The 19,666-nt window shown below is 39.5% G+C and overlaps 1 protein-coding gene across 4 annotated transcripts in view; it reads left to right on the top strand.

Annotated features, from left to right (window-relative positions):
* The first annotated feature begins 1,538 nt into the window (after positions 1–1,538).
* Positions 1,539–19,666, top strand: part of grik1a (glutamate receptor, ionotropic, kainate 1a) — a 32,965-nt gene continuing 14,837 nt past the window's right edge. For 2 of the 4 annotated variants that reach the window (XM_079651699.1, XM_079651700.1), the window contains exons 1-9: positions 1,539–1,914; positions 11,169–11,336; positions 12,416–12,673; positions 14,087–14,268; positions 15,596–15,649; positions 15,931–16,101; positions 17,436–17,579; positions 19,063–19,170; positions 19,480–19,524. In XM_079651699.1, the coding sequence (XP_079507825.1) occupies positions 1,833–1,914; positions 11,169–11,336; positions 12,416–12,673; positions 14,087–14,268; positions 15,596–15,649; positions 15,931–16,101; positions 17,436–17,579; positions 19,063–19,170; positions 19,480–19,524 (1,212 nt within the window). In that variant the 5' untranslated portion in view covers positions 1,539–1,832. The remainder of the gene's footprint in view (positions 1,915–11,168; positions 11,337–12,415; positions 12,674–14,086; positions 14,269–15,595; positions 15,650–15,930; positions 16,102–17,435; positions 17,580–19,062; positions 19,171–19,479; positions 19,525–19,666) is intronic. The other 2 variants (XM_079651701.1, XM_079651702.1) reach the window with 1 other exon arrangement.

The raw sequence follows: 19,666 nt of genomic DNA on the forward strand, positions 1-19,666 counted from the left end.
CTTTAAGGGTCTTCTGTAACTCTAGCAGACATTGAGATGCAGCGACTTCACCATGCAGAGACCCCTTCTGCTCAGTATTCAGACCAGTTTAGCGCCGGGGCTGTTGCCCAAGGTCTCCTTCTGGAGAGGCTGATGGTCATTTCCTGAGTTAATTAAGTTTGTCTGTTTTGTCAGAGGTCCAGGTTGAAGTTGGCAGCTTTTTTTCTGGAGCTCGCTGGCTTCGAGACAGTTGACAGACATTGTGATAAACCAAATGTCAGTTCTGACGTAATGTCTTGAGGAGATGAAGAATGTGAGTTAGCTGGCCATTTGAATCTTTGCCTTTTTCAAATGTCACGGTATCACACAACCGTCCAGAGTTAACAAACTACAAAAACCCAAAAGCAAATACATGTCACGAGCTACACAAATCCCTCTTTCATTTACTCCAAATATTTATAAAAAACATGAAACAAAAAAAAAGTATTCAAGGCAAAGCAAAGCAAGTTTATTTATATAGCACCTTTCAACACAAGGCAATTCAAAGTGCTTTACAAAAAATGAAAGATATTAAGAAAATGGAATTTAAAATCAGTCATTAAAAAGAAAAGATAATTAAAGAAACATTAAAAGAAAAAATAAATGGATAAAAGTTACAGTGCAGTCTAAGATATGAATAGTTCAATTAAAAGCAGTGGCAAAAAGAAAAGTCTTCAGTCTGGATTTAAAATTAATCAGAGTTGCAGCGGACTTGCAGGGTTTTGGGAGTTTGTTCCAGATATTTGGAGCATAATAACTAAACGCTGCTTTTCCATGTTTAGTTCTGACTCTGGGGACAGAAAGCTGACCAGTCCCTGAAGAGATTGTTCTCTTTAAAGATACAACAATGTGTTTAAGTCTGAGGGCAGCTGTTAGAGCACATCTCTTACTCCTTTTTTTCTTCTTTTTTTAAATCAGTACAAAAAAAACGTTGCCCTGTCCCGTATTTGTTATATGAGAATGGGAAGGCTTCCAGTGACCTACTCAGATAAGACCTTGTCTGCAGTGAGAGATAATCTGGCATCTGCCCATAACCTGAAGATTATTCTCCTCATCAGGACCGGTGCAGAGCCGCTGCCAATCCATCTGCTCCTTAATCCATACCGAATACAGCCAAACCATCCAGAGATAATCAGACTATTCAGTGTAAAAACTGGTATTTCAATTGAAAAAATATAATATTATACAAAATATATATATTTCAACAACTTTTGGTACAAACAGCCCAATTTGTATAGTAGAATAAAGTATGGGTTTCAACTGCCATGATGGAAAGCTTAAGGCTAGACCATGTATTTTTATGATTATGAAATACAAGCATACCAGCGACACACATAACTTCACTTCTTTGGATAGAGAAAATAACTTGAATTTTATGCAATTAAGTGTATTGTTTCTTTACAATCTCTCCACCCAGGTGTATCCTACCATTTTTATTTTTATTTTGAAAGTTCGTACCGGAAATGAATGCCTCTTCATCGTGTTATCGCTGTTCCGCGGGCTCTCTGCCTTCAGCTCAGCCTCCTCGTTGGACCAGTGCGTGAAAGTGGACGTGCTCAGTACTGTTTACACACAGTTTTTCCACAGAATATGTGAATTGGATAGATTTTTGTACAGGAAAGTTTGGATCCACGCTGTGGATGCTTCTTCGTTTCTTCTGTGCGAAATCCTGATGCAGAGTGGAGAGCATTTCATTGGGAATAAAACTTGGGCTGTGCGCTGGCATGATGGCACGGCAGGTGTCTCTGCGCTCGGATAGAGGCCGTGCCTTCCTGTCATGGTGTCAATGCCCGCGGTGAGTTCCCCGAAGCACAATGGAGGAACCAAAGAGACTTTTCTTCTGTCTTCTCTTCGCGCTGCAGCTCTGTCTGAGCTCCCCTCAAGTCCTCAGAATAGGTAAGAGCAACAGCTGTTTACGCACGGTGTGGATGAGTTGAACCAAGAGTACTGTAGGTATTTGAGTTTATTGTTTGTGTCGGATAGGATCACATCTTATTTCATCTCTGTATTTAATTCAGTTATGTGAACTTTTTTATCCCCTCATCCATTACATTACGCATGAATTTAATTATAAGCTTAGTTGTTGTTCTTATTCTCTGCGTTATTCTGTCATTGGTGATGTGTCACAACAGGGAAAAATGTCACCTGAATCAAAGGACAAAACAGACTTTGTCATCTTCCCTCCCTGCTGGTTAATCGGAGATAAAATATATTCCATTCGTTAATGAGTCCGCACATTCAATTACTGTGCGCATTGCAAAGGTCGTTGCAAGAGTCTGAAATACATTTTTATCTCAGCTGAAACTTGTGGGGGATCCACCTGAGCTGCATACGTTTAACTCACATTTAAATATTTATCATTCTGGGAGTTTTGAGTCTCGCTGGTGATCATAATTTGATCAAAATGTCTTCAAAGTGCCATTGATAAAGGGACATAAATAGTTCAATTCTTGCCATCAGAGGGTCTATTTGAGGCTTACAATACATTCAAATGATCTAATTTAAATGTTAATCTGATTTTAAACTTCATTATAGAGGACTACACACACACACACACACACACACACACACACACACACACACACACACACACACACACACACACACACACACACACACACACACACACACACACACACATTAAGACACATACACACACATACACACACACACACACACACACACACACACACACACATGCGCACACACACACACACACACACACACACACACACACACACACACACACACACACACACACACACACACACATTAAGACACATACACACACACACACACACACACACACACACACACACACACACACACACACACACACACACACACACACACACACATGCGCACACACACACACACACACACACACACACACACACACACACACACACACACACACACACACACACACACACACACACACACACACACACACACACACACATTAAGACACAGAAAGAGTCGAAAGTGATAGATTATTGATTCCTCAAGCAGCTGATTCACAAACAGCAGAGATCTATCCATCAGTGAGATTGGTGTAATGTAGGCAGTCAGGGCGATGTAATCATCCTCAATCCTGTGTGTAGTGGATTTAAGAGGAGTGGGAGGACTCCTCCAAGGCTTGAATAGGCAGGAGGAGGCTGTGGGCTGTGGTCATTACCCAAGCCTCTCCTTTTTAGGCTTTGAATCAAACCTGAGTCAAACGGTAATATGTGAACATAATTGACTGAATTATTTTTAGAATTGGGATGACTGCCACTTGTTCCTAACTTGAAGAGGTACAGGCTAAGAGGGTCTATGCAGTAGTAATCCTGGATTGGATAGGAACACTGGACTGGAGAAAGGATATATTAGATATATGTCCAAATCTAAATCCTTATCCATCTTGTTTTTTTACACTACAAATCATGATTTTGCATTTCTATTTTAATATTTGTAGTATTTAACAACACAATAAGACATCTGTTAATAACGAAATACATACATTTAGCCATGATATTCCAAAATAATAATAATTTGAGCTTTTTAGGTGAAAGTTTCCTTTGTTGGTTGTGCCTTGTGACAAAATGGCTTTCATACTTTGCTTGGATAATTAGGGGGGAAACTATGTATGGGTGGGAGTTCTGATAATTGCAGAGCATTTTCATACATGGTTTAAAAAATAAATAACAATGATAACCTTGAGAGCTACTCTTTGTTCTTCTTGGAAAAATCCATCTTTGAATATGCAGATGTTTCAAACGTTTAATTGCAGGACAAGAGATGTTGCTTACTTGCACTAAGTCATATTTTATAGTGTTTGTGCACAGATTTATTTATAAACATCATTCTTGTGTGAGTTGTGTGTCGGACCTCAAATGACTTCCGAGTCATGGCTGTAATGTCAAATGGTAATTTAAGAACAGCTCAGAGGGACGTTTCCCCTTCAGCAGATTCATGTTAAAACAGCCTTTTAGTGTCAAACTCTGCACAATACATCATGTTGAACAGTGAAGGTCAATGGAGTTCTGAGTAGTAGCAATACCCAAAACTAATTTCTGAGTTGAGGGTGACTTTAAATTGCCGGCCAAAATGAAAAAGATTACATTGAATTTCAGAGGAAAAAGTAAAATGGTTCTCACTCTGTCAGCATAATATAAATATACTTATCACTGACCCAGAAAGTATGTTTGTTTGTTCTTATGGAAAATGCATGACATACGGAAATGTTTGTAAAGATCACCCACAGTTTGACCAAGTCTTGTTTAAGCCAGATGAAAAATAAACATGTCTTTACTTTTTTTGTGCACACTAGTCAATTTTGAGCTTTTTTTCCTTACCAAAAATTATGTTTTGCCTTTTCTGTATTGCAATGTCTTTGAAGCTTTTGGTTGCACATATTGGATATATCTCTGATAAGCCTGGATCATATGATATTCTAGACAAATGTTTTTTTACCAGCCAGTTTATCTTGATTCAAGATTCAAGGCTTTTATTGTCATTCGTACATAGCTACAGTGTAGTTATGTCGATGGAAATGTGTAAGCATACAATCAAATAGAATAGAGTAGTGCCTTAAGAGTCTATATACAAGTGATACATCATCTCTAAGTAGAAAACAGGTGAATGTTTAGCATCTTGATGTATATATATATGTATTGGTTCTCTTTTCTAGCGTGGGCAGCATTTGTTCATTTGATCTGGTGCACAGCTGCACATGCAGAGGGTTTCTCGTCTGGAGTTTAGCTCTGGGTCACACATTAATATTCAGGACCATTCAAGAGCAATAAGTTCAGCTTTGATGGTTCAGCTCTCCTCTCAGATTCACTTGAACAACACAGTCCCCGAAACTCTCCCCCTAAAGATTTAAATACACAGACACTATCAGTGTGTGTGTGTGTGTGTGTGTGTGTGTGTGTGTGTGTGTGTGTGTGTGTGTGTGTGTGTGTGTGTGTGTGTGTGTGTGTGTGTGTGTGTGTGTGTGTGTGTGTGTGTGTGTGTGTGTGTGTGTGTGTGTGTGTGTGTGTGTGTGTGTGTGTGTGTGTGTGTGTGTGTGTGTGTGTGTGTGTGTGTGTGTGTGTGTGTGTGTGTGTGTGTGTGTGTGTGTGTGTGTGTGTGTGTCAGAGTGAGAGAAATCGCAGAGGTTTGGCTCCAGGTGTTGCTTTCTGTTCAAATCGAAGTTTTAGCTACATTTATAAATTGGTTTCCTGCTTAATTGTATTCATTCGGTCCTTTCTCTCCTACCACTGGCCATTAGGAAAACAAATGAATTTCTCCACTGCCAAACAGCCAGCGTTTTGGAAAGTTGGCCTTACTTCTTAGAAGATAAATAAGTTGGCTGCCCCTGTATTGTGATCGTTCATCATGCTGGCAGAAGCCCAGGACTTTGGGTTGTAAGAAAGAAGAGGGAATTATAGTTTCTCCTGGCATTACATTGATAACATTGGTATCTATTTGTTAGTATTGATCCTGAGCTTTTCCCAAGGACGTGCTGATTGGGTTCGGAGTGGTGAGAGAAACGGAGTCACGCCTCTGTCTCCTTTTCTTGCCTCTGATTTAATTCCCCAAAACGAATGGTATTGGAACCTGAGAGGCTCATCCTCAAAGGAAGCTGTTTTTTTTTTTGCCAACAACTGCAACACGTACTGCTTTTATTGTTAACATCCAGTAACCGAACTGACAAAACTACTGCTAAACGTTTTCAGTCATAGTGCAATGCAAAGAAGTAAAGTTCTTGAATAGTATACGCTGATGTATTTTCTGTCAAGATGCTAAAATATATGCTAATTACCTTGACCAAGGACAATGTTTTCGGTCATGTTTTCGGTTGGTCAGTATTTACCAGAGTTTAATGTAATTTTGGGAAAGATTGTTACAGAATCAGAATCAGAATACATTTATTAGTCCCACAGAGGGGACATTTGCAGCGTTACAGCAGGAAAGAGCCACAGACAGCTTAGTGTTGCATATCTTAAATGCATTAAAAAAGTACTAAGTTATAATATAATAAACAAACAACATAACAATATGCTAAAAAAATATAAAAAAGTTACATAATTTTCAAAAATACAGATCAAAAACAAATCTAGTTCTTAGGATTTAGCAGCCCGGTATATATTACAGTTATTAAAGATGGCATATGTATATAAAGTATATATTGCACATAAGTGGGCTAAATTGATCCCATCACATTTTGGAGCACATCCAAATCACAGGGCAGATGTATGCATTATTTCTCACTTGTGGAAATGGTCTCAGTGGAGCTCTCGTGTTTTGTCTTTGAATGTTTATCGATTTCTGGATCAAAAGCATCACATGTTCTACATTTTGTATGATGTTTCTTGCACATCACTTTCACTTATTCAAGTACTTACTACGAATTCTTTTTGGTTCCCTTGCTGTCATTTTCAATTGATGTCTGTCTCTCTTTTTCCTCCCCTTCCACTCGTTCATCCCTGATTGCATTTTTTACCTTGTTTGCCCATTTGTGAGGCTTGATTTTCTGTCTGGAACAAAATGTTTCTCCCCTGCTCTCGGCAAGGGTGCAGAGAAATGTTTGTCATTCAGTTTGACACCTTAGACATCTTTCCTCCCAAGTTCCTCCTGCCTGGAGCTGAAGTGCAGGAGAGTACTCGTTTTCAGAGAGACACAGAGGGTAGTTTCTGTCACTGTCAGCAAAAAGGACAACTCTCTTGTCCAGCTCAGTGTTGCTGTTAAAAAGATGTACATGTTCTTCTATCTCAGGTGCTGAGAGGCTGTTGGAAGTTTAACTGCACTCCGCTTAAATGTAGTGCTAAAATAAGATGAATCGACTATTGTATTTCTGGTGATCAACATCTGGACGTCAAACAAATGAAAAAATACATCTGATTTATCAATTGATTGAACGATTTATCAACTAGGCCTTTCATTTCCATTCTGTGTACTTTTCAAATCAAGCATTCTTGAGCTGTGGCAGTGTAATGATGACAAATAAACAATGTGAGAAAAGAAGAATTAATGTTCTATCTAGATTGTGCCGGGGTTTGAAAGTCCCAGTAATCTCTATGCAAATAGCAGGTTAGCACACGTTGTTATCTGCAAATCAAAAATGCGTTTTACCAAAATGGCTAATACAGAATTTTGTTCACCTTACCAAAACACAAAAATGGGTTTGTCTCCTGAGTGTAAGAGGTTTTTTCCATATAAAACTTTAATTACCACTGAGTTTACACTTGACCGTAATGAGCTGTAAAGTGCATATATTATGCAGATACAATCCACCTGCACAGCCCGAACACATGTTAAAAAGCATTTACGAGCCTCCGGTGGGTCCTCTGAAACTTTTAATGCCCATTTATGCTGTCTTGTATGCCAGATGGATCCGTGTTCCCAAGGCAAATTATTTCTCATTATTTTGAGAGCTGAATGAATGCTTTTAGTGCTTCGAGGTACAATAATGTATTTTCCTGGAGAAAAAAAAAACACCTCGAAAAAAGCAATGTTTATGTCGGCACCAGTCACAGCCCACAGTTCAAGCAACATTGCAAAAAGAATGACGCATGACTAATGTAAAACATAATTGTTTGTAATTAAATAGCGAAGTGACGGATGATAGAGGTGAGATTCACATACACCCACACATACACACACACACCCACACAAGTAAATATCTTTATCTCCTCGGTGGATTGTTGGAGAGATTGATCAGGTATGCCTGACAGGTGGGCTCAAAGCTCAAAATCATTCTTCGGCTTTTTGTTTTTATGTTTTCCTCCCACCGCAGCAGGCAGATAAATCTCCCATCCATTGTTTTGCAACACATATTCACATTTTCCATTCCACCATTTTCATGCAGTTACAACTATGTTCTTGTAAATCACAGTAATTGCAGAAGGATTTGCATTTTAATGTCAACAACCTAACGGCACTTGCATATAATAACAATTGATAATTGGCAGCCCTTGTATTCACAAAGGCTTATTTGTAACAAGTGCCTGTCTGAATGAAGGTACGTTTTGCTATAAATGAGAATCATTATAAACCAAAACATGAGAATCTGAGCATTCGAAACAAATTAATAATCCTTAAACATGCATTGAAAACCAATCCAAGATTTACAGATTAGTCATTTTGAGGGGGTGACAGAATTGATGATCATCCCTTGATTTACACAAGCAGATATTAAACCAGGTTGGTCATTTATACTGTGTTTAGCTCTCTAAGCTCGACACGGCACATGGACGTCCTCCAGCTATTCTGCATTTACAGTAAGCTCTTTGACATTAAGTTGTTAGCAAGGATACACAAAGCCCCCCTGCTTCCCATATTAAAGCGTCTTGTTAAACAACAATTAATTAATTGTCCACATGATGGGGCTGCCCATTGATTTCGGAGACCTCAAACGACTCCTCTGGATCTTTTGAACGGCCCGTTGGTGGGAATGAGACGCTGGAGGGTGCTTCAAAGGATCCGTTACAGTGGCACAGACACTGAGAGGCTCTGTGTCCCTGCAGGGGCTTCATAGAGCACTGAATACATCCCAGTCTTTACACTACAATTGAAACCCTTTGTTCTGGGTTGCACTTTTCCATTGGCTTGATTAACAAACCCCAATACTTGTTATCGTTCAAAAACCTTAAACTGTCTTTGTAAAACAAGATTTGTATTTATCAAATGCACCTTTCCTGTGTTAACTTATCAAAAGGTTTGACATGCGTGTTCCTCAAAGTAAGGTGTTCTTTCAGTATTAGTATTTAGTCATACACAATCGTTTTTCAGAAGTCTAACACCTGCTCACATCGAACACATTTCTGTTCACATTGTTTTTATTTCATATTTTTTAAACCAATTTGTGTTTAAGCTAAACTCATTCTGCTTTGCCTGGCCCTATAGCTTAATCCTTGAGGAATATGTAAACAGCCCATGCGCGCACAACCATTACATAACAACATGTATTATATTGTGAGCTTTATTTGGACTAAAACCTAAACAAAATGATTGTAATGCTTCTGAGCGAACCACAGGAGCTTCTAGGATTTCCACTCTTCTTGCGAACTGTTCTGATACATTATTTCAGTGTAAAACCGTATACAATATGAGCTGCTGAAGTCATAAAGCAGGAGGGAAAAGACAGGAAGTATTTTATTAGAACTCAACAAATAGACTAAGTTGTCTGCGATTAGATTCAGTCTGATGAAGCATCTGCAGAATCAGCGAAGGAGCTAACACTTGCGGTTTCATTCACAGGAATCTACCCTGACTGACGATTACTTGTCCAAGAATTTATTTTATTTTAGTCTATGTCCTGACTGATGTGACTTGTCTTTCTAAAGCCCGTTCTGAACCTCCACGAGAAGCTCTTAAACCCTCTTTACTTCCTGCCGTTTCACATTGCAGGAGCAAGCAATTACACTGCTTCCATTTCATCTTGTCTTTGAGTCCACACTTCACATCTTCTGCACCCGGTTGACAGGATGTTGATGAGGAATTTCAAAAGTCTGTCTCAACAGCATTGTTTCTCCACAGCGTGCTGACAGCTGGTCTAAGAGAAAGTTGTATGTGTGTGGCCTTGGGTCCCCGTGTAGAAAAAGTCAGAGGAGTGGAAGAGCAGCTTCAGATTTTCTACCCACTTTGAAAAACAAAATGTTTGGACTACACTTTATGCCTTGGAGAAAAAATATGATTTTTCTAAAAATAATTTGTTAATATTCATCTAATTTGCTTCTAAGGGAACTCCAAATTAATTTTGTTCTCATAGAAAATCGAAGCTGGAGGCATTGAAACTACAGATATTATCTTTTATTGTGGACATAAAGTATTCATGGGTTTGTTTATGGCTGATAGATTTGCATAAACAATTATTATTTGAAATGACCCTCATTAAATCAGGCTGCAGAGGACGTATTGTGTGTAATACTCAGAGTGCTCGTCTGGCTTAATGAAGACTTATTTATAACTGCAAATGGGATGCAAAATATGTTTCTGCTACTTCGTTCTAAAAGGAGTTTTTTACGTTGTTACTACGTCTTGGGAAAAATCCCTTTGTCTGGTTAGTGTTTTGGAAAAATGATTTGAACAGAATGTTTTTACTTAACATGTCTAATGCAGAGGTGACAAATAAATACTTATTATTGAATTACCACTATAAAAACAGCATTGAATAGAAAGGCTATACAACATGGAGTGGGACTTTTTAACCAAAAATACAAATCTTTAAACATTACCTAACACAAGTTACAAACTCTTTATAATGGATGTTTTATTGGAAAGTGGTCCTATTTGATTAAATTATTTATTAATGTTTATTAAATTATTTGTTGGTCATTTCAAATTATTTGATCAAATAAAAGTACAATAATCCGTACAAGATATTTCTTGTGTCTAACCACGGCATATTGATTTATATAAGAAATCCAATAAGCCGTCGATATTTTCACCAGAATTCCACTTATTAAGACATTTTTCATTTTACAAACTTAATTCAACTAGATGATTACATTTCTAATAAGTAGTTAACACCATCTGTCTTTGAACACATCATTGGTGAGAGTACAGTGTTATTTAATTTTTTTACTTTCTTATATACTTTATTGCTAGTATTAATAATAATAGGGATAAACACATATAATGAAGATTTTCTGTTGTTGTTTTAGACACGTACTTGTATTGTCTTAATTGATGCAGAGCTAACTTTGGTTTGTCTGGAGGAGGAGCTTCCTGTTTCAAAGAAGGTGTAGAGACTCTCCTTCAGGGCACTTCCTTGTTTGAGCTAAATTTGGTTTGGTGCAAACTTGTTTGAAGCTTGATGCCAATCGCTGTGGGCTTAGCTCAAACGTTTCCCTTGTCTACTTACGGGATTTCATATGTTATTTTGGAAAAGTTGTATTTGTTTACTTTAGTTGACTCTTTAAGGTTTGAATATAGCTTTGTTTTTATGACGGTCTGACTGCTTTTTGCTGTAAATAAACTGAAATGTACACCAGATAATGGGTTCTCCGGTCACTGAGTTCAACCAGTTAGCTTATCTTTACAATGATACTATAATTTCCTTTTGTTATGTGTTTGTGATGGGATTTGAAAGGTTCTAATCTCAACCCACAGATCCGAATCCATAAATGTAATCTCTGTGCAGTGACAGTGTTCTTGTGTTTGTACCCCCTCTCCATGTGCAGGCGGTATATTTGAGACAAGGGAGAGTGAGTTAGTCAGCATGGACGAGCTGGCGTTCAAATTTGCTGTAAATAACATCAACCGCAACAAGACCCTGATGCCCAACACGACTCTCACCTACGACATTCAGAGGATCAACCTCTTTGATGGCTTTGAGGCTTCAAGGAGAGGTAAGAAATGATCAGATGTAGCTATGCTAAGCTATAGATTTACAGTAGTTACTGTAAGCGATGACAACATTATCACCTTAATCAATCATGTGTGTAGCATAACATGTACTCTAAAAACTTCTATAGAAAACTTCAAGATGGAATTTTTTTGTTTACACATTTCAATTTTATGTCGATTTATTGGACAATAAACTATTTTGAATCTGAAACTAAAGAGGCTCAAGTTGAAAATTGTAATCTTTTGTTTGAGGTCTATTAAGCTATTTAACTTTCTTTACAAGAGTGGGGCAAATTGATCAATTCCTTTCTAATCACCATACAGGGAATCAATAAGATTAGCATAACCTAGCTTAATTACTGGGTAAAGGGGATTGATAGCATCTCTTAAAGGTGGGGTAGGTAATTTTGGAGAAACCAGCTCGAGGGCGCTAGAATTTGAAAATACACAACCGGAGAAAATCTTCCACTTCCTTACAGAGCCCCTCCTCCAACACACACTAACGCGCACATGACCAAGGAGGGCACGAGATAAGTTTGTGCACAGATGGAAGGCTGACAGGCAGGTAGGCCATCCAGTTACTTTAGTCGGGCCGGCTCAGATGATTGGTCGTGCTTTTTACAGCACCACGGCTTCCACAGATACATTTTTTCATGGATTTTTTGTCAAAGCACTTCAGATATTCATTGCATTGGATGTTAAGAGCATTCCATGGAATATAACAAAAAGTGTATCTCGAGCCGGATTCTCAAACTTACCTACCCCACCTTTAAAGAGAGGAAAAAACACATGAACATTATATAAAACCTACAATTAGAAATGTTCTTTGTTATTGAAGGCAATTATTAACTAATGTCTTCATTACTCTAATACCAATGCAACGTAGGCTAAAAGTGTGTGATTGTCTCTCTTTGGTCCAAAAGCTTATTTTTTTTACAATTTGTATTATTTGAACATGTCCTTAAGTATTGAATATTAAAGTGAACTTGATCTGCAATGGACTTTGTTTGAGAAACTGTCTCCAAACTGTGATGACACCCGTCTGACTTTGTGTTGTTTTCACCTTGTTCTTCCCCCACAGTGTGTGACCAGCTGGCTCTGGGGGTGGTCGCGGTGTTCGGCCCGTCTCACAGCTCCTCGGTCAGCGCCGTCCAGTCCATCTGCAACGCTCTGGAGGTCCCTCACATCCAGACCCGCTGGAAACACCCGTCGGTGAACAACAAAGACACCTTCTTCATCAACCTGTATCCCGAGTACACCGCCATCGCCAGGGCCATCCTGGACGTGGTCACGTTCTTCAAATGGAGGAAGCTGACCGTGGTTTATGAGGACAGCACAGGTAGGGCCATCGTTTTTTTATCTGTCAGATTGCCATTGTAGATTTCAAAACAGATTCATATATACAGTATGTACTTGTACTTCAAGTCTTTTCATGTTGCCATGCATGAGTAGAGATGTACTAGAAGGTAAACCCATTTGATTAAGTCTGCAATTTATATGGAAATCATTTCCTCAAAGTGTTTTGATCAAATATATATTTATGAAATAAAGAAAATATCCAAGAGATTTTTGAGAACGAAAAATATCACTCATGGAGGATTCTGGATAAATTCAGTGCTCCGGTCACTCAGACACAACAAAACAATTCAGCAAAAAATCTGTAACTTACTGTACAGTACATCTACCTGTAATAAAATCAGCGATCAATATATTGTCTTGTATTGTGATATCCAGGTTTTTTTTCAAACTGGGTAACAGGGGCGCTGCGCCCTCAAACCAAAATGCAGATTTCCCCCGTAAGATATAAAGTGATGCCAGAAAACGATATTTCTGTTTGTCAAAAACTGTATAATTACTCCAAAAATATGAAAATCGTGTCAAACAGTCGCGTTGATGTTTACGTCCACGGCGCCATCTTGTATACGGGCGTCAGGTTCTCACGAGAATTGATATTTCTTATATACAAGATCAGCGCCCTCATACTATATTTTCTTATAGTTAATAATATAATTGGACTGGAGACTGCAATGTGTCCTGATTTGTCCTACTGCATGAAAGAATATCAACTATGACATTGTGTGGCATTTGAAGTGAGAATAGGTCTGGCTCTTGTTTCTCGACATTACAATGTATTCATATGTGAAGGTCATAATAACTCACAAAAATGCTATCCACCAATGCCACCTTTAGCTAGTGAACCCAATCTGTGACAGGGCAGAGTTCCTGGTATCAAACAGCTGCCAGTGCTGCTGCCCTCGGCCTTGACGCTGCAGAGAAGAGCCAAAACACAACACCCACGGCCTCAAATCCAGAGAGTTCCAATATGGAGTCCCAGCCTATGACCTAGAGAATATGAAATGCTGCTGTTGAAATGTCAACGTTTATAGATTTTTCATTTTTTCCTCTTTTTCCCTTTTCATTTTCAATCCACATTTTTTCCCCCCCTGAAATGTCACACAGACACACACACATACAAGATTCGGGGAAGGTGTGTGTTATCCTTTGATGGGGTTTAAAACAAAGTAGAAGAATTTGAAAAAAAGATGCAAGACATTTGGCAACAGGGTGATGCAGTGAATAGTGATTACATTCCTCAGTTGAATATGAGGCACCAAGTATTACGGCAAGCACGAGCTTTGCTGAAACGTTCTTTACCGTGACATAATGACCTTCATGTGGCGGAGCTAGGAATGCGTAATTTGTAAAAGGGGATAAATAAAATCAAGTCTCATTTGCCAACTTGTTTTTGTAGGTCTGATGCGGATGCAGGAGTTAATCAAAGCTCCGGCAAAGTTCAACCTGAAGATCAAGATCCGCCAGCTGACCCCCGGCAACCAGGACGCCCGACCGCTGCTGAAGGAACTGAAGAAAGACAAGGAGTTCTTTATTCTCTTCGACTGCTCCTATCGCATGGCAGCGGAGCTCCTGAAGCAGGTTCGTACAGAGTCTCCTGCAGCATTCTGTCATTCCACAGATTTTCCGAAACATTTAGCTGTGCTTTTGGGGGCTTCACGTTATTTCTTTGTTCCCCTAAACACAGATGGTGAAGTTCGATAGCTGACGATTAATTAAATAACAGACATGCTGACACACGTTTTGAGACTATTCTTAGTGAAGTTCATGAATGTTTTTTCATGTAATTGTTTAATAGCCGTATTGAATTCCATTAAATAATCCTTAAAGTGGACCTATCATGCTATATTTGAATAATATATTGTAGGGCCATACCTATATAAAACATGTCTGTGAAGTTTTTTTTTCAAAATACCAAACAGATCAGGCATTTTAGCCATGCCTCATTTCGCTCTATTTGCTCTATTCCAGCCCTGTCTTCACAAGGGCTGATTCTGTGGCAAATGAGCTGCAGCTGACCACGCCCCCCTGCAAAGGAGGGGGGCGAGGCACGAGCGTCATGTTACAATGCTGTTACCATGCTGTTACCATGATGTTAGCTGTTACCATGCTGTTAGCTGTTACCATGCTGTTACCATGCTGTTAGCTGTTACCATGCTGTTAGCTGTTACCATGCTGTTACCATGCTGTTACCATGCCTCGCCCCCCTGCAAAGGAAGGGGGCGAGGCATGAGCGTCATGTTACCATGCTGTTACCATGCTGTTAGCTGTTACCATGCTGTTACCATGCTGTTATCATGCTGTTACCATGCTGTTACCATGCTGTTACCATGTTGTTACCATGCTGTTACCATGCTGTTAGCTGTTACCATGCTGTTACCATGCTGTTATCATGTTGTTACCATGCTGTTACCATGCTGTTACCATGCTGTTAGCTGTTACCATGTTGTTACCATGCTGTTACCACGCTGTTACCATGCTGTTACCATGCTGTTACCATGCCACGCAACCTCTCATTCCCCTGATAGGTTGAGAGTTGCCCATATAGGCGGAGCTCTTTGTTTCTGACGTCAGAGATATTTCAAATCTGTATCAGTCTGTATCAGATCCGTTGCAGCCCCGTTTTTAGAGATTTGGGTATGGAGGAAAATAGAGAGGGTTGTGTTTTCTGACACTTGGTGTGCTCCCTGACACATATTCATGTATAAAAGACGTATACAAATGCATTTAGCATGATAGGTCCCCTTTAATGTATAAAATATTTGATACACCACACAAAAGAAAAATCACCAGCAGAATATCTTTGTTATTGAAGATTTGACTGTAGCTCTAGCACTGGAGAACTCATATGTCTGCAATAATGCCCTGACATTTCTTTTATTACTTTCTTTCTTTTCATTGTTTGCAGCTCTCATCAATGGGAATGATGACCGAGTACTACCATTTCTTTTTCACGACTTTGGTGAGTTAGAAAACCATATGACTACAGTTATTTTATTGAAGATACCAGACAAAGGAAAAAACTAAGCTGATGATTTGTGTGCTCATTTGGCCTTGAACTGGCGTTGTAAATTCTCTCAGGATGTTAAAAAATGCTGCCCGTGCGTGGCTCATCAATTCAAAGTAAAGGCTGAGAAAGTTGCACCCTGAGCTAGATCTCAAAGCCATTTCCTGCCCTTTCTTTTATACATATCACACACACCAAATCATACATTTCCTTTTGCTTCCCTCCTCCCCCTGCAGGATCTGTTTGCGTTGGACTTGGAGCCGTACCGCTACAGCGGGGTCAACATGACCGGCTTCAGACTGCTGAACTTTGACCACCCCTTGGTAGCTTCCACTATGGATAAGTGGGCTATGGAAAGACTGCAAGGTCCAAAACAAGAGAGTGGCCTGATGGACGGAATCATGACAGTAAGCCAGAAACACACATACTGATGAAAGCCCAGGATTCACATTTGTATTCTGCCTGCTTTTCTGCACACAGCTGCTAACCTTTAAATCTTTGCAGAGGCTGTGTATTTCAGCATGATAAAAAATGTTATCGCTGTAATCCTCCCTTGTATTTGTTGCGTCATAATATCTATACGATATCTGCTGTTTATTTTACTTCTTCATCTTCAAACCGTGCTCTCTCGGTTTCTTACTGAAATTCATCTTGTTTACAACCTGCCTTGACATGTGAACGACACATGTGCAGTGTGAGAAAAAAACATCTTCCTTGTGGAGGAAATTCTTAAGAGAAACTGATAAGTGATGCATGGACAAAGTTGGTCTTTTGTTATATTTAATAAAGTAATAAAGAAAGTCAATATACAAGTGAAATCGATCTCAAATGCAGGAACAGAGCAACTTCATCCTCAGAGGACAGAGAAGTTCTGCACCCCGAACACAGCTCACAGTCCCGCTATATATTCATGAAAAGAAACAGCCAACTGGTCCTACATCCCATCATCAAACCATAAAACCCCCTTTTCCCTAGCCATTTACAAATCCCCCTTTTACACTTCCTTTTGACCTCCTGATAAGTAAAACCTTAACATATGTCTCTCTCAGAGAGGGCAAAAGTACACACATACTTTACTCAAATAGAAGTACAGATACTCATGTTTAAAAATGTTGGTAAGTAGAAGTACTGACTAAACTTATTTACTCAATTAAAAGTATGGGCTTCGAAATGTACTTAAGTAAAAAGTACCCATAACTACCAGCTGTTTTAAAGAGTACCTGACCTCCCTTTATATTAATAGAAAGATAATGTCATTGTTAGCTAATGAATGTTTCCATGCTGAACAACGGCAACATGACAACGTTTTCATTGGTCCCTCTTCTTTAGAGAAGACCAGGAAATGATGGATACACGGATCGTGTTCAAATCAATAGGCACGCAATGACTCCATAGAATAATGATCACGCCACCAAACACACATTCAAACTAAAGGAACGAACCTGTTTTGAAAATGTAGGAAGTAGAAAGTACAGGTATTTGTGTTCAAAATGTAAGAAGTAGAAAGTACAGGTATTTGTGCTAAAAATTTAAGAAGTAATAGTAAAAATTTGTCAGAAAAATAAGTAGTGGAGTAAAGTACTGATACCAGAGAAATGTACTTAAGTACGGTAACGAAGTATTTGTACTCCACTACTTCCCACCTCTGCTCTCTGTTAAACATACAGATGTAGCACTCTAGAACTCAGTTTAACTGAGATTATATGATAATTTGACATTCATCTCCCCTCCTCCTCCGCAGACAGATGCTGCCTTGATGTACGACGCAGTGTTCATGGTTGCCGTGGCGTCGCAGCGAGCCACTCAGATGACCGTCAGCTCGCTGCAGTGTCACCGACACAAACCATGGCGCTTCGGACCTCGCTTCATGAACCTCTTCAAAGAGGTGAGTGTCAGCTGAGGTCTTTGGATCACAGACAGCTAAAACACCCTGTTCCATTAGCAGCATGACTTCAGAAACCACCATGCCTTTTTAATGAACTGTTTTCAGTGTGTTTTGAAAACACAACCTACTTCAAATTGCCCTCGTGATGCCTCTGCTCCAAGCGTGAAACTTACCCAGCTGCATGTCAGATCATTTCATGTGATACGATACATGATAGGTGGCTTCTGACAGGCCATGCTTTGCCTCTTAAAGTACACAACATGAAAATATACGGTTTTTATGTACTTATAAGTTGAAAGCTTGTGGTTTGGCCTGACTGCCAGACGGGATGCCTACAGACAGAAATGAGGCCTTTGATGCTTGAGTGTTTTGATCTGTTAAGTCTTCAACCCAGCGTTGCCCACCACGGAGAGGGAACGTTTTCATTCAATCCCCTCACTCATATTTCGCTCTTCATGCCCCTCGTCCTCTTTCTTTCTATCTCAGTGTCTCCTCATCTTTTCGTTTAGTTTGCCACCACCTATCCTTTGAAGCATCTGTCCTCCTGTGCCATTCATCACTAGATAAGAGCCTTTTTGATTGCAAGAACCAGTAATGCCTCACACAGCACTCAATTAAAAAGACTTTCTGCCAAGAGAGTGCAGAATATGAGTACACAGTTTTCATTTCAATGGCTGAAATTAAATCCCGGGCACTTTAACCTGCGTGTTTCCTCTCCCTCGGCTATTGTAGTCCCCAATACTCCGAATTGCTTCTGTGGAAAACATTAATGGAATTCAATTTAAAATGTTTGGAAACATTTTTGTTGTTCAATGTTCGTCATTTCATTACAGAAAAGGTGGAAATATCCTGGATTTCTAACGTTGAATCCTTGTAGAAACATTATTAAACCACAGAAAAGTGTTTCTTATATCCAGTTCATATCTTTTGATGTTTTTGGAGATTAATAATCCGTTTTTTCACACATGTCTAAGATATAAGAAATCACCCAAACATCCCAAAACGTTGTATGTGTTCCATAAAACAATATGGGAAAATAGAGAATCACTTTGTGAAGGAAATTCACTGCCATTAGGGTTTTGTAGCGTGTGAAAAAAGGGTTAGAAAACACTACAGCTTGTAAAATAAACAAAGTGCACATATTTAGATTAATTAGGTGTGAAAACAGACTGTCCACTGGGAAGACAATTAGTAATTACTCAGTACGAGGTGCATGCATGCTAACAAGCATACCAACTACAATTAACAATTTGAAACCCCTTGTATTGCATTGGGATGAATATGCATGTAAATTGAACAAAATTGTATGCATTTTGTGATTTTACCACAAAACCTCCAGTTGACATCTTCCAGTGTTCACCTAACGCTTCAATGACTTCATCCCTTTCACTGTCCCTCCTGAGAGTCTGCTGCAGAGCTTCAATACCACTCTGCACTCAGACTATCTCCCACTTCTCTCCCCCTCTGCGTCTCATCTCTGTAGGCACAGTGGGACGGACTGACAGGGCACATTGTTCTTAATAAGACCGACGGCCTGAGGAAAGACTTTGATTTGGACATCATCAGCCTCAAAGAGGACGGCAGTGCCAGGGTGAGCAGAGCGCCCTGGAACATCCAATTACACCACTCTCACACTGCTTCCACCCTGCCTGATTCAGTCCATTAATCAGTGTGTGTGTGTGTGTGTGTGCGTGCGTGCGTGCGTGTGTGTGTGTGTGAGAGAAAGAGAGAGAAAGAGAGAGAGAGAGGTGCTGTGGAGATTTTGTTTTCCATAATCCATCTACACATTTATTATTTGGTTTTGATTTGTCTGGTCATAAATATTAATAATACTGCAACAACTGATTATTTCTCTCCACACTGTCTGTGCTTCATGTGGCCCTATTCACATTTTCAAAAGGGTTTTGTGGAGGCAGGAAGTCGCCTCACGAAAAGGTGGATCAAGGTTTGTGCCAGTGCCCTGTTTGGTTCAAGCCTTTGTTGTTTGGCCCCCCTCCCACCTTTCTCTCCCACTTTTCTCACTCTGTATGCCACGCACCTCCCGGCACCTAGCCTTGTCAACCCTGTTTCTCTTCGCTGATTTTGTG

This window comes from Notothenia rossii, assembly GCF_949606895.1.
Source record: "Notothenia rossii genome assembly, chromosome: 9".
Classification (NCBI taxonomy): Eukaryota; Metazoa; Chordata; class Actinopteri; order Perciformes; family Nototheniidae; genus Notothenia; species Notothenia rossii.